The following is a 14,183-nucleotide window of genomic DNA, read 5'->3' on the forward strand; positions in this document are numbered from 1 at the left end:
TTGATTAGAACCAGAACACAATGGTGCAATATAGCCTAGAATCTGAGGATGAGAAAGTGAGAGCCTAGAATGCTGTACTCTGTCAATTTGTTGTGTAAATATAACAAAAATGCAGACATTCTCAAACATGATACATTAAAAATATAATTTTTTAGAACACACACACAGGCGTAGACAAGCAATTGAGAGGATCCATATCAAACTTCTAAGAGCGGCTGCCTTAGTCCAGAGGCATGAGACTGGGAATGGTGGTGTGTGATGAAAGACAATTTGCCACTCTCCTCTATACATTTTCTTTTAATTGGAGTATAATCGCTTTACAATATTGTGTTAGTTTCTGCTGTACAATGAGGTGAATCAGCTCTATGTATACCTATATCCCCTCCCGCTTGGACCTCCCTCACCCCCCCCCCCCCACCCTGATCCCACTCATCTAGGTCATCACGGAGCACCGAGCTGAGCTCCCTGTGCTATACAGCAGGTTCCCACTAGCTATCTATTTTACACATGGTATCTATGTATCTTATTTATGTCAAACCTAAGCTCCCAATTCATCCCACCCGTCCCCTCCCGCCCCCCAACCCCTGTGTCCACACGTCCGTTCTCTACATCTGCGTCTCTATTCCTGCCCTTGTATTTTTCATTATAAGCTTGAATTCATTTTGAAATATTTTTTGTAAAAAGGTGAAATGTTTCGGGACTTCCCTGGCGTTCCAGTGGTTAAGACTCTGCCTTCCAGCGCAGGGGGTGCGGGTTCAATCCCTGGTCAGCGAGCTAAGATCCCACGTGCCTCGCAGCCAAAAAACCAAAACGGAAAACAGAAGCAATATTGTAACAAATTCAATAAAGACTTGAAAATTGGTCTACATCAAAAGAAAAAATCTTTAAAAAAATTTTTAAAAAAGATGAAATGTTTCTCAAAAGAAAAGAAAGGAGGGAGAGAGGGAGGGAGGGAGGAAAGAAGGGAAGGGAGGAAGGCTGGACAAGCAAGCATAGAAGATGGGATGTCAAGGAATTCTCAACAGATGTTTCTATTTACCAATATTTAAGTCTTGTATAATATCTATTTACAGTATTTAAGTTTGGATAATAACATAATGAAAGTAGCTATTATTTAATGAGGTTTAATATATTCTAGACATTTACACATACAGATCATCTCGTTTAATCATTATAATAAACCTGAAAGTTACTATTCTTGCTTTATAGATGAGACAGAAAAGTTAGGCTATTTGCTCCATGTTTCTTAGCTAATGACTGGAAAGGACAGGAAACAAATCCAGGGTGGTTTGTCTCTAAAGCCAATGATGTTGTCCACACACCAGTAATCTCTCAATTACTGAGTTTTGAATGAAGCCCACAGTTGGGTATGCGGCAATCAACAGGTATATTTTGTGCAAAAGAGGCTTTAAATAGACATGAAGGTGTGACTAATACTGCATTTATGGAAAAGGAAAAGCATGTGCTCCTTCAGAGCTGGAAGTGCAAGAGAGGGCACTGAGGAAAGGGAGAGGTGGCAGTGCTCAGGTACCAAATCACACCTGAGCAAACAGGTGATACAGGAGATGGCTTTCTGAATGGAGATTTACAACCTGTCATAGTAACGACAGCAATGATCAGAGAGTTCAGTGTGAGGCGAGATGCTGTCATTGTCACCATGCATTGGCCTTGTCTCTTCTCTCCCACGTGCTGGCTACTAGACCTATTTCACCTGGGGTGTTTGCTTCTTAATTTGTTTTCTTCACTCTGAAATTCCCCCTTTTCATCTCATTCTGTCTCTTGTTTTATATAACATACATTTTTAGAAAGTTCTGTTAGAGCGTGAAGCATTCTCAAGGAGTGAATATGTCTTCATTCATGTATTTATTCACTAATTATATAGTCTACAAATATTCTGTTCTGTTCATTGGGTCATATTTTTCTTCCAGGCATGATTGATTCTGTTGTCTTTCCACACTAAATTTCTGTCTAATATTTCCCTTTTAAATTTAATATAGCCTTTTTATATAGTTATTACATAGTTTTTTTTTCACTATGGGCATGAGCAGATCTTTTGCATGTTCTGATATCGTGTGGGTGAGTTCCTCTTGATATTCTTTCTAAGTTACCCCAGACCAGTTTGTTTGTAGACACGTACCACATCCACCACCTTCTCAAATTATATTGGGGTCTGTATAATGCTTCCTTCCACTTTCTTATTGCGTAACGTCTGTATCTCTAACTGAAGGGCAAAGATCAGCTGGGGCTTATTGCTGTCCTTACTGGGGGCTTGTCCCTCCACTTTTCAGGGACCTAAAGCAAGGCCTACTCCACCCAACCAGGCATGGAATGCACTGGAGGTGTTCAACCCACCTTTGTCTTTGGAAGATGGCAAACTCCAGCATCCCTTTCTGCCTCCACCAAATTCTGAAGGAGCTTTGCTGCTTTTACATTGGAGGGTTTTTTTCCCTTAAGTGTCTACTCACCCAATTTGTTCATTCTTCTACAACATGAGAAGGCATCAGTGATACTTCTTGGATTTGTTTCAGCTTTTTCCTTGTGGTTGTGCATCGTGGGTAGGTACGGTCTCAGGAGATGCTGCACACCGTGCCACACATCAGTCACCTGGCACTCCCACCGACTGTGCTTTAGCAGCATGTGGGATCAGCGTCAAAACCTCCACATGCAGCTGTCTGCTTACTATTCTCCATACACTTGGTCAGATTGGGTGGAGAGGGCAATTCTGGGATCTAGGCTCAGTTCACACTACCTTTACCTGGAAACTCTCTACATTTATGGATCTTGAATATGAAAACAGAACAGTGCTACTTACAAGCTGAGAGTCCTCAGACAAAGACCTTGCACTCTGTGGGAATGTGGTGATGATCAAGAGAGATAACACATAATCTTTAAGAGAGGCATAAACCTAAGCTACTAGTTTGTATTTACTTTTATATGAGCAGCTCCTAATACACTCTAGACCTTGTAGGTTATGCCATGTGTAAGAGTAATGAGCTGCTGATCTGAGATTAATTTTTCCCCAGACTCTCTTGTGTCTTGGTGTAAAAGCAGTAAATGCCTTTGGGTCTGGCTTTGCATGTTAAAGTACAGGCAGGACCTCCTCAGGTGTGTAAACCTAGGTGTGCAGGCAGCTTTTGCCCTTGGGGATAGGACCCTTGAGAGGATCTTTTGTTGGTTTTATGAGACTTCTCCTCTCCTGGGCAGACAGGGCAATTCCCTTAAGGAGCTCCAGAGCCTCCTGCAGCAGCAAACCTGTTTGGTCAGCCCAGGAGCCATTGACCAAGATTTGTTGGCAGGAAAGTTCGCTGAAAACCTCAAAGGAGACATGCGTGAAGGCGGCAGGAATCTGAGCTGAGGGCCTGGGCACCATACAGGCCTTTTAAGACTTTAGAGTTGATGGGGTCAGTCAACTCCAGCTCAGTTTTGGGTTGAGGCTGGAAGCCTCTGAGACACAGCACATTCTATAACATGAAGCTGTCTGTAGGCTCAACCCTGGTACCCAGGCCACCCTTTCCCTTCTCGTGGTTTAGGATGTGTATTCGTTCATATATTTATTCATTAATTTACACAGTCTAAAAATACCTGTTACTCTCTACCATGTTTCACACATCAGGCACTGAGAATAACGCAGCGCACATGACAGGCAAGATCAGTGCATCCGTGGAACTTTAGACTTTAGTTGGCTAGACAGGTACCAGCAAGTACACATGTTGGGTATTTACAGATTGTGATCACTGATGTTTAGGCAAGAGATGGAGAAAAGTGAAACTGGAAGTTTAGTCTTAGTTTCAAGAGAGTCATTGAGGAAGACTCCCCTGAGGAGGGTGTTTGAGCTGAAACTGAATAAGGAAAATAAATTGGCTTTTCAGGAGCTGAAGGAAGATCCAGAATAGGAAGAGAAATTTGAAAACCAAGTCTTACATTCAGCTTTGCCGGAGCTACCAGTGTAATTTTTTCGATTAACTGAATTTCCAAATATCTGATATTTTATAAGACAAACTGTAAGGAAAAAATGTTGCCTGCCATCCCAGTTCTACAAGGATCAAGCCATTGGCCAGTGCAGTCACGCACTGACTTACATAAAATTCGAACATGAATCTGATCAAGCCTCTCAACCAGGAGGTGGGAAACTTTTTCTTAGCAGCCCAATAATATTTTAGGCTTGTGGGCCACATGTTTTCCACTGACACAACTCAACTCTGCCACTGTAACTCAAAAACAGCCACAGACAATATGTATACAAATGGACACTGTTGTGTTCCAATAAAACTTTATTTACGTAAACAGGGGGCTGGCCCACAGGCCATAGTTTGCCAATCCCTGCTGTAGAATCCAGAGCTAACTTCCAATTTACAAGAAATATAGAGAACAGAGGAATACATTCAATGACACCACAGGGATTCAATCAGCAAAACTCAGATTGTTTTGAAGGAAACACATTCTGTACTGTGGGGAAACTGTTCAGGACAAAGTACCTAGTTTCTTCAACAAAAAAGCAGCAAGAGATAAAAAGAATTGGAAAAGAAACTCAACATTATATGAGACATAAAATTCATATCAAGCAATCAAAATATTTGGGTTTTAATAAAAGACCAATTCCAACAAACAGTATAAAAATAAGACAATTATGGAAACGAATAATGACATTAAGAAAGTATTACTTCTTTTGGGTATGATAATGGTGGTGCCTTGTGGTTCTGTTTTCAAAATGATTTACATCTTTAGGGATACATATTAAAAAACAGATGGAATGATATGATGTCTGTGACTTGCTTCAAAATAATCTGGGTTGAAGCGAGGGTGTGGCTATAGATAAAACTAGATTGACTATGAGTTGGCTGTTACTGAGCTTGGGTAATGGCTGCATAGGGGGCTCTTTGTACTGTTCTCTCTACTTTTGCATATCTCTGAACTTTTCCATAATTAAAAGTTAAAACAAACATAAAATATACTTCACATTCAGTGGCAGAGATGAAAAATGTAGGCGTGGATGAAGAAAAACAGGTTTAGTTTGATGGACAGGAGTCCTTTGGAACAATTAAGAGCAGTTAGGTTGATGTGATTTAACCTTGTTTGTCCCTTAGAATTAAAGAGAAGTTGGAGTGAATCAGATCCACCCTGCCTCTCTGAGTAACTCATCACCTCCCAGCCCTCTCGGAGGGAAGGAAGACCAAGCGAGCCAGGACTTGGGGCTGAGGACACTGCTAAATGCTTACTAAATATGTGTACGCCCTTCCTTGTAGCAGAGTCTTGATTTCTTCAGAGATGCCAGGGCCCATTTAAAAATATTTGACCCTTCAGACCCTCTGGCAGCTAGAGTTGGCCAGGTGAGCTAATTTTGGCCACTGAAATATAATAGAAGCCTAATGGTCAGGGCTTCCAGAAAATATATTATTTTCTGCATTAGAAGGGACGTATTCAGCAGGTGTATTCATTCTAGCTTATTCTTGCGGAGGTGTAATTATAGTGCCTGAAGCAGTAGTACCAATCTTGTAACCATAAAGATAAAAGTGAAACATCATGATGGGAGGGGTGGGAGCCACGGGGGTGGGGAGAGAGCAAGAGAGAGATGGAGGGAGAGGGAGGAAGGGAGAGAGAGAGGGAGAGAACGGATATGCATGAACGAACCTGGGTCATCATGAAGCAGGGACTCAATGCCCCAGGCATGATTATCTTGCCCAGACTTTGTTACATGAGAAAAATAAACTCCTACGTGGTCAATCCACTATAACAAGGCTTCTGTCACATGTGGCCAAGCACAGTGAGTCACTGATAACAAGTTATCTAAAACCCCAAATATCCAAAACTAAACTCCTGACCTCCTCTAATCTGTCTTCTCATAGACTTTCACAGCTCCTTACATGGCAACACTCATCTTTAAGGCATTCGACCACCAAAACGCTTGACTCCTCTTTTCCCCCCTCACTCCACATTCAGTCCATCAGCCAAGCCTGAAGGCAGGAAGGAGGAAGGAGCTGAGGTATGTGTCTCTCTCAGGCTGTGTCTCTGGCCATCACTGTGTCTTCTCTTAGGCTCCAGGTCCCATCAGACAGCCCCCCCATCTGGGGTTCCAGCTCGTGCTGGACAGGCCTAACATGGCCCCAGCCTCCACCAGGTGGCTGCAGCCCCTGGGCTGCTGGACCACCGCTGCCCTCTGCCAGCCCTGCTGCTGCTCATCTCCTGTTACCTCGCTGTCTCCTGTGCAGTTTTCAGCTCTTGTGTCGCCTGCTTAGTCAGTGCCCCATATTAAATCCCTTCTGTTTGAAACACCAGTTAATCCTGACCAGGCCTGATTGATAAGCCTTCCCTGATGACCCTAGATAAAATATTCTCCACTCCCCTCGCTGTCACTCTATCACTTATCCTGCTTTACTTTCCTTGTAGCTCTTATCAATACCTGCTAGAGTATGTATCTATTTGTTTCCTTAGTTGCCTAATTTTCCACTGGAATATAAGTGTCAAGACAGCAAGGGTTTTCTGCATGGGGCCTGGCACATGGTATGTGCCTCACACAAACAGATGCTTTTCCGTTCCTTTAAGAGATATTGACACACACTCTCCAAGTCTCAGGCACTAGACAGATTGATGAATAAGACAAGTTTTTCTAATAGATCGACTGTCGCTTTGGCCACAGGTGGGAGTGGCAGTGAGAACCCAGCCGCTCTTGGGCTTCAGTGCATTTTAATTGTCCTATTTTCTATTTGTAGTGGTTCTGAAAAGCAGTGGAAAATCACGTGTATTAAAGTGGAAGCTCACCGAAGAGGGGGATCAAATCTATTGTGAACATGCATCAGACTCCCCATAGGGAAACACCACTCACCTGACCTGGAGAGGGATCTTGGGCACCTTCTTAGAGACCTTGAACCGGCTTCTGTCCCCACAGGTATCAGTGAAGTACACCCCAGCCACACTGGTCACCTGGTTCCCTGGGAACTTGGACAGCACCTTGTCATGACCATGCTGACTGGCCCAATACCAGGCTTGGCCCCCCATGAGCAGGCCCCCTCCACGTTTCACAAACTGGATCAGCTCTGCAGTCATGGTGTCATTGTAGGCATTGATGCAATAAACCCCCAGGGGTTCTCTCGGTTCTGGCTGATTCTGTGCCTCAACCCCAGAGCCCTGCAGGATGTTTGCTAGTGATGCCAGGGATGGGTGCACTCCAACGGGAGCCCCAGGAGAGGGACAGAGCCAGCCCACTGCATTGAGAAGAAATGGGGCCAAGCCGGCGTCCAGCAGGTAGCCCTCATGGGACGCAACCACCAGGCGGCCTCGGCCATAGGAGGACGCAGCAATGAGGACCTGGCCCTGGTCATTCACCATCACTGGGAAGGCAGCCTCTCCAGTGAGAAGGAGTTCACTGGGGATGGGGCCTTTAGGGACATCCCAGCTTGTCACTCCATCCATGAGGGCCTCAAAGGCAGCAGCAGGAGTTGTCGCCATGGTTCAGGCAGCTGCAGGAGAAGAAAGCAAAGACTGAGCTTGGTCAGAACAAATGAAGGAATGAGTGAAAACAAAAACAACTAAATGCATTCAGATGAAAACCACTTGTCAGGTTCCCCACTGTGTGCCATGGCCTGGGGGTGCAGCAAGGAACACAACAGACAAGGTCCTTGCTTTCACGAATCTAATATTTGAGAAGGGGAAGGACAATAATTAGACAGGTAGATAAACAGATAAAATGCAGCAATTAATAAGTGTTAGATGAAAATAAAACATAGTGATGTGATATCGAGCAACCGGAAAATTACTTTAGATTGGGTGACAGGAAAGGCCTACAGGAAAAAGTGACCTTGAAGCTGAAACCTGACATTTAAGTTGAGGCCTGAAATGCAGCAGGAGAGCACGTGAGCAGTGAGAAGCCCCAGGGTGGCTGGAGGAACAGACAGGGAGGAGCAGGACCTGAATGGAGTGAGGGCGGGGCTGGATTCCCCCCCCCCCCCCCCCCACCAGGTAGGTCAAGGTGAGAGTTGACCTGAGTTGACTTAGTATTTTACTTCTCTGGAAGAAAAGGTCAGCTGACCTTTCAGAAACTAGATTTGTTCTGGTAGCTTTGACCAAATGAATTGGAAACGCCTCCCAATTTATCATATCCGCCCTAACTAGGGAGCTCCCCGCCTCTACTTGGGGAGCATCCTGAGGTTTACCAGGTCTTTTAATTAAAATTTGGTGTGTGCCTAGAACTGAGTTAATTATTCCCTTCAGAGCAGCTCCTCTTGGATAAATTACTTACACTTCAGTCTCTCCATTTACATAAAGAGAATAGTACAGCCCTTGGAGGATTGTTTTTGAAGATGAAGAGAATGCAAATAAAAAATGCCTTGTCCAGTGTCAGGTATACAATGAGCACTGAGAAAACACTAGTGTCTGTCCCTCTGCTGTCTTTTCTAGCTTCCTAAGTGACAAGAGCCACGTAGTAGGTGCTCTGGGTGCCCCGGACCGCCTCTGACTCCAGCAACTGCCCTGGAGGACTTTCCTGGGCACTGGGAAACCTTTCTCACCTGGCAGGTGCCCTGAAGTGGCGGTGAGCTGATACAGGGTAAGCTTCACCCGGGGGAGGGCGTCACGGATAAATGCCACAGGGCTGTCCTAGGTGCATTCTGGAGCCCCTCACAAGGTCACCCAAGGAATTGGGTTCCAGCTGCCCACAGTGGTAAACAGCTCGGCGACAGGCCCTTCCTTGCTGGCTTCCCCTCCTTCCTGGTCTCTTCCTCCCCATGTCCTCACTGTGCAGTACTGGGCTCACTTCCCAAATAAACTACCTGCACTCAGGTCCTTCTATCAGGCTTTGCTTTGGGGAACAATCTAAACTGACAGAGACCAAACCCTTCCCTCCTGCTTCCACACACCGTCAGCCACCTCATTTTGTTCATCTTCTCTCACGTCTCTCTCAAATATCAGTCCCTTCAGTTTACATTCATATCTAGATGAAACCAACCTGGTTTCTGTCCCCAGGATACATTCCCACCTACAATCTCCCTCAAGCCATCCTACTCCCATGTCTTCCTAATCAGAACCCTCAGGTTCATCCACTCCCCCAGGTAAAAACTGAGTGGCTCACCCTGAATTTTAAGCCTCCAGGGTACAGGCTTTCCACAGTTTTTTAGACTTTCTCCCTTCACTTTCTCCACCAAATCTCTGGTACGCTTGGCTCCCTGAGCATGCCCTGTATTCCTTGTAAAATTCCAGCTCCTTTTTTTTTTTTGGTTTTAAACTGCTGTTCCCATCTACCACCTCTTTCTTTATATTGCCCCCAGGAAAGTGAATTCACAAAAAAGCACCAGTTCCCAACTGGAGTATGGAGCACGTGGGTGAGTGATCTCAGCTTGCGGGTTTGGGGTGGGAAAAGGCAGCGAGAGATCAGGAAGGCTGAGGTCAAGCCAACCACCTCTGACAAGACAAGGGAGGTCTTTCACGAATCTGGGCCTCCCTAGTTTTACAGGAAAAGCACCAAAAAACCCAGGAGATGAGTAATAAATATGTTCTCAGAACTTGGACCACAACTCTCCATAACTACGTGCACGCGCGCGCGCACCCAGAATCACACCCACACACAATCACACATCTTTTGTCAAATTCTTGACTCACAAATTCAAAGAGGCGAGAGAAAAGTGTTTTGAGACAAACAGCAAATAGGGAAAGAAGGGCGAAACGAAACAAGAACGTGAACCTAAGAAGACAGAGACACCCCGATTGCTGGGAACCTTCTCGGGTCTGCAACTGGCACCTTGGGGCGCACCCGTGTCCCCCCCAGGTGCTCGGCCCCCGGCCCACCCTACGGACGCGCTCGGATCGGCGAACTCACGCTGGGGCGGCCGGGGTGCGCGGTGCAGACCGGAGCGAGGAGGCCGGAGCCGAGGCTCGGCGGGCGGGGCGGGGCGGGGCGGGGCGGGGCAGGGCGAGGGGGCGGTGCCCGGGAGGCTCCTCCCCGCCCGCCGCACCTGGGGCGGGGCCGGGCTCCTGCGGGGTGCGCAGCCCGCCCCCCCGGGAGGCGGGGCCGCTTGGCCAGCGGGTGTCCTGGCCGAAACCGGCTCCCTAGGATTCTCCGAGGGTCGTTTCGGAGCGAGAGGGAGCTCCGCAAAGTTGCTGTCACAGTTGGTGAGGAAAGCACACGCCAAGTCTCCAATAAGTCAGACTCGGGGCGAAGAATCCCCCAACACAACGTAACCCCCGGCCGAGGCTCTGCTTTGGCCCCGCGTGGAACCGGGCACCCTCCCCTCTGGTCCTGGGGTGCGGCGCCGGAGAACCGAGGCTGCCGTGTCGCCGCCTCAGGGCGGCTCCTGAGTTGAGGGGCTGCCCCCTGGTGGTCAGCGCCCGGCCTTGCACCCCGTGCCGGGCGGGATTCTCGGCGGTCCGCGGAGCTCCACCAAGAGAACTGAGTCTGGGAGTGTAGGCAGAAATGCCGCCCAGTGATGTGCTTGCTGGGGAGGAAACGTGCCCGTTACGGCACCAGACACGTCCATTCCAGCTAAAGCTATAGAGTGGCTGCTGCTTGGATTTCTACCTAAAACTGGTGGGAAGGTCAAAATCAAGGTTAAAGAGTTCTAAATTTGCCGCGAATCTGATTTTGCACAGCTTTGTGCAGCAGATGCGCTGTTTTAACTTTTATGGAGTTTTTGTTTTGTTAGGGGGAGAGAGTGACAGGTAGGGGTGGGGACACGCGTGCGTACTTGAAGGTGATTATGGAGAAGGGGGCTTTAGATCCCTATTTTATAATCCCCCCACCCCCGTTTGGGGCTAACACTGGTTATACATGTAAATCATCGCACTGTTCATAAAGTTACCGGATGTATCTATTTTTCTTAAAGGTTCATGACTGTCTCTTTATAAGCATTATTTAAAAGTAGCAGTTAATCTCACATCCTCATTGAATTTTAACATGTTGTGGACACTTCACTCATATTCTCTTCTGTCTCGGGGCTTATCAAGGCCATTGCCTTCACCAGATCTCGAGCCCATTCTCTTTGTAAAATAGGTAACACCTCATCCAGGATCTTCCTGTCGAGTTCCCTTTTATGTATTTTCATTTTTTAAATCTCTTTTTTGACTTCTTCCTGGATAAAAATATACTTTGGTAAACTCCGTTTCTTTCCTCTCTGTATAGAACATGTCATTTCTTCCCTGCAGCTCACCCTCCCCTTTGCCAAGAATGAAGTTCAAACCTCGCAATCCAGCTTCTGCTTCTTCCACTTCATTTCCTTCCCAAGTCCAGGCTCCACCCCTGCCTCCTTGCCTTAAGTGTACACTGGGTAGTGCTGACCGACTCTTCATTTTCACTCTTTGGTGTTAAACTAACATAATGCTAATTATTACTCTATTTCTCTTTGGATCTTTACCAAAATATACTTTCAGGATTTTAAAGCAGTTTTTTTTTTTTTTCTTTGAGAGTGGGCACAACCAGGAATGAAGTGCTGATACTTATTTTAATATGTTATGAAATGCTTTTTGTTATGGGCTGAATTGTGATTGAGTTAAAATGAGGCTAGTGAGGCAGGGCCCTAATCTAATATGACTGGTGTCCCCGTGAGAAGAGGAAGAGACACTAGGGATGCCCTCACAGAGAGGGCAAACCATATGAGGACACAGTGAGAAGGAGACATCCCTAAGCCACCGAGAGAGGCCTCAGGGAAACTGACCCCTGCTGGCACCTTGATTTTGAACTTCCAGTCTCCAGAACATGAGAAAGTAAATTTCTGTTCTTTAAGCCAAAGACAACTCAAAATTACCTAATCAGTAAATTCTAACAGTAAGTTAGTGGTTAAATTAAGCTACATCATACAGTGGAACACTTTCCAACTGTTAAAAGGAATGAAGTAACTCTGCAGGTACTAGTATGGAAATGTTTAAAAGTTTAATGTTTAAAATGTGTTGATTAGTGTGTGTAATATTATCTTGTTTAATATAGAAAAAGATTTTATATAGATACACAGCTTCTGTGTGTGTGTGTGTGTGTGTGAAGAACTTGATAACCATGGTTACCTCTGATAAGTGATTCCAGGGTGTATGGGAATGGAGAATACTTTTCCTTTTCATCTACTGTACTTTTTTTTTTTTAATAAATTTATTTATTTTATTTATTTATTTTTGGCTGTGGGTCTTTGTTGCTGTGTGCGGGCTTTCTCTAGCTGTGACGAGCAGGGGCTACTCTTCATTGCGGTGCGCGGGCTTCTCATTGCGGTGGCTTCTCTTGTTGTGGAGCATGGGCTCTAGGCACGCGGGCTCAGTAGTTGCGGCTCTCAGGGTCTACAGCATAGGCGCAGTAGTTGTGGCTCACGGGCTTAGTTGCTCCGTGGCATGTGGGATCTTCCTGGACCAGGGCTCGAACCCGTGTCCCCTGCATTGGCGGGCGGATTCTTAACCACTGAGCTACCAGGGAAGTCCTTCTTTTTTTAAATATAAGTTTTCTTTTTCTTTTTTGTTTTTCTTTTATTGAGATATAATTGACGTACAGCACTATGTAAGTTAAGGGTGTACAGCATAGTGATCTGACTGACATACGTAAGGAAATGATGACCACAGTAAGTTTAGTGAACATCCATCGTCTCATATAGATGCAAGGTTAAAGAAATAGAAAAAAATTTTTTTTCTTTGTGATGAGAAGAGTTAGGATTTACTCTCTGAACAGCTTTTATATATCAGGTACAGCATGTAAATTATCTTTATCATGTTGTACCTTACATTTCTAGAACTTATTTGTCTTATAAGTGGAAGTTTGTACCTTTTGACTGCCTTCCTCCAATTCGCCCTCCTCCCACACCCAGCCTCTGGTAACCACAAATATAATCTCTTTTTCTAGGAGTTAGTTTGTTTTTGAAGTATCATTGAGCTACAACACTGTATTAGTTTCCTGTTACATAACATAGTGAGTTGATATTTCTATACGTTTAAAAATGATCCCCTTGATAAGTCTAGTTGTTGTCTACCACTGTACAAAGATATTACCTAATTATTGACTATATTCCTCACACTGTACGTTTCATACCTGTGACTGATTTAGTTTGTAACTAAAAGTTTGTACCTCTTAATCTCCCTCACCTCTTCCGCACCCCCACCCCCCTCTGACAACCGCCTGTTCGTTCTCCGTGTCTATGACTCTGTTTCTGTTTAGTTTTGTTTGTTCACTTGTTTTGTTTTTTAGATTCCACATGTAAGTGAAATCATACAGTATTTGTCTTTCTTGTCTGATTTATTTCAGTTAGCATAATACCCTCTAGGTCCATCCAAGTTGTCAAAAGTGACAAGATTTTATTCTTTTCTATGGCTGAGTAATACTCCATTGTGTGGGGCTGCAGGGCCTTGGTGGTACCAGGGCTAGTGCTGGCCTACTGGCAGGTGGGGCTGGGTTCTGGCCCCTCTGTGGGCAGTGGCGTGTCCTGGGGTGACTGGGGGTTCAAGGGGTCCTATGGTAGCTGGCCTGCTGTCTGCTGGGGCTGTGTTTCTACCCAGCTAGCTACTTGGTCTGGGGTGTCTCAGGACTGGGCCTGGCTGGCTGGTCGGTGGGGTCAGGTCCCAGTTCTAATAAGCTAGAGGACAGGTCCCCAAATCGCACTTGCCAACCCCAGTGCTTCATGGTGGGATGAGCACCCCAAAATGGCTGCTGCCAGCATCTGTGTCCCCAGAATGAGTCCCAGTTGCCTCCTGCCTCTTTTGGAGGCTCTCCAAGATCAGTAAGCAGGTCTGACCCTGGCTCCTTTCATATTACTGCTTTTGCCTTGGGGCCCAGAGTGTGTAAGATTTTGTGTGTGCCCTTTAAGAGTGAAGTCTCTACTTCTTACAGCCCTTTGACTCTTGTGAAAGTAAGCCCTGCTAGCCTTCAAAGCCAAACATTCTGGGGCTTGTCTTCCCAGTGCAGAACCCCCAAGGCTGGGGAGTCCCAGTGTGAGGCCCAGACCCCTCGCTCCTTGGGGAGAACCTCTGCAATTTTCATTATTCTCCTGTTTGTGGGTCACCTACATGGGAGTATGGGTCTTGATTGTACCGTGAGTCTGTCCCTCCTACCCCTTTTGTTGTGGTTCCTTCTTTATATCTTTAGTTGTAGAAGATCTTTTCTGGTAGATTCTGGTTTTTCTCATCAATCCTTGCTCTACTATCCTTGTAAATAGTGTAATTTTGGTGCGGCCGTGAGAGGAGGTGAGCTCAGAGTCTTCCTGCTCCACCGTCTTGGCCAAACTCCCCTCCAGGGG

At 45.9% G+C, this 14,183-nt stretch overlaps 1 protein-coding gene across 2 annotated transcripts in view; it reads right to left on the reverse strand.

Annotated features, from left to right (window-relative positions):
- LOC309632695 (TRPM8 channel-associated factor 1) overlaps positions 1-14,183 on the reverse strand; it is an 88,029-nt gene that overhangs the window by 20,540 nt on the left and 53,306 nt on the right. The window contains exons 1-2 of one of the 2 annotated variants that reach the window (XM_082400466.1): positions 9,806-9,964; positions 6,821-7,454 (exon numbers count right to left, since the gene is read on the reverse strand). In XM_082400466.1, the coding sequence (XP_082256592.1) occupies positions 6,821-7,443 (623 nt within the window). In that variant the 5' untranslated portion in view covers positions 7,444-7,454; positions 9,806-9,964. Of the gene's footprint in view, positions 1-6,820; positions 7,455-9,805; positions 9,965-14,183 lie in introns of those variants that run through there. The other variant, XM_082400467.1, reaches the window with a different exon arrangement.

Source organism: Balaenoptera borealis (genome assembly GCF_965194805.1).
Source record: "Balaenoptera borealis genome assembly, chromosome: 7".
In the NCBI taxonomy this organism is placed as follows: domain Eukaryota; kingdom Metazoa; phylum Chordata; class Mammalia; order Artiodactyla; family Balaenopteridae; genus Balaenoptera; species Balaenoptera borealis.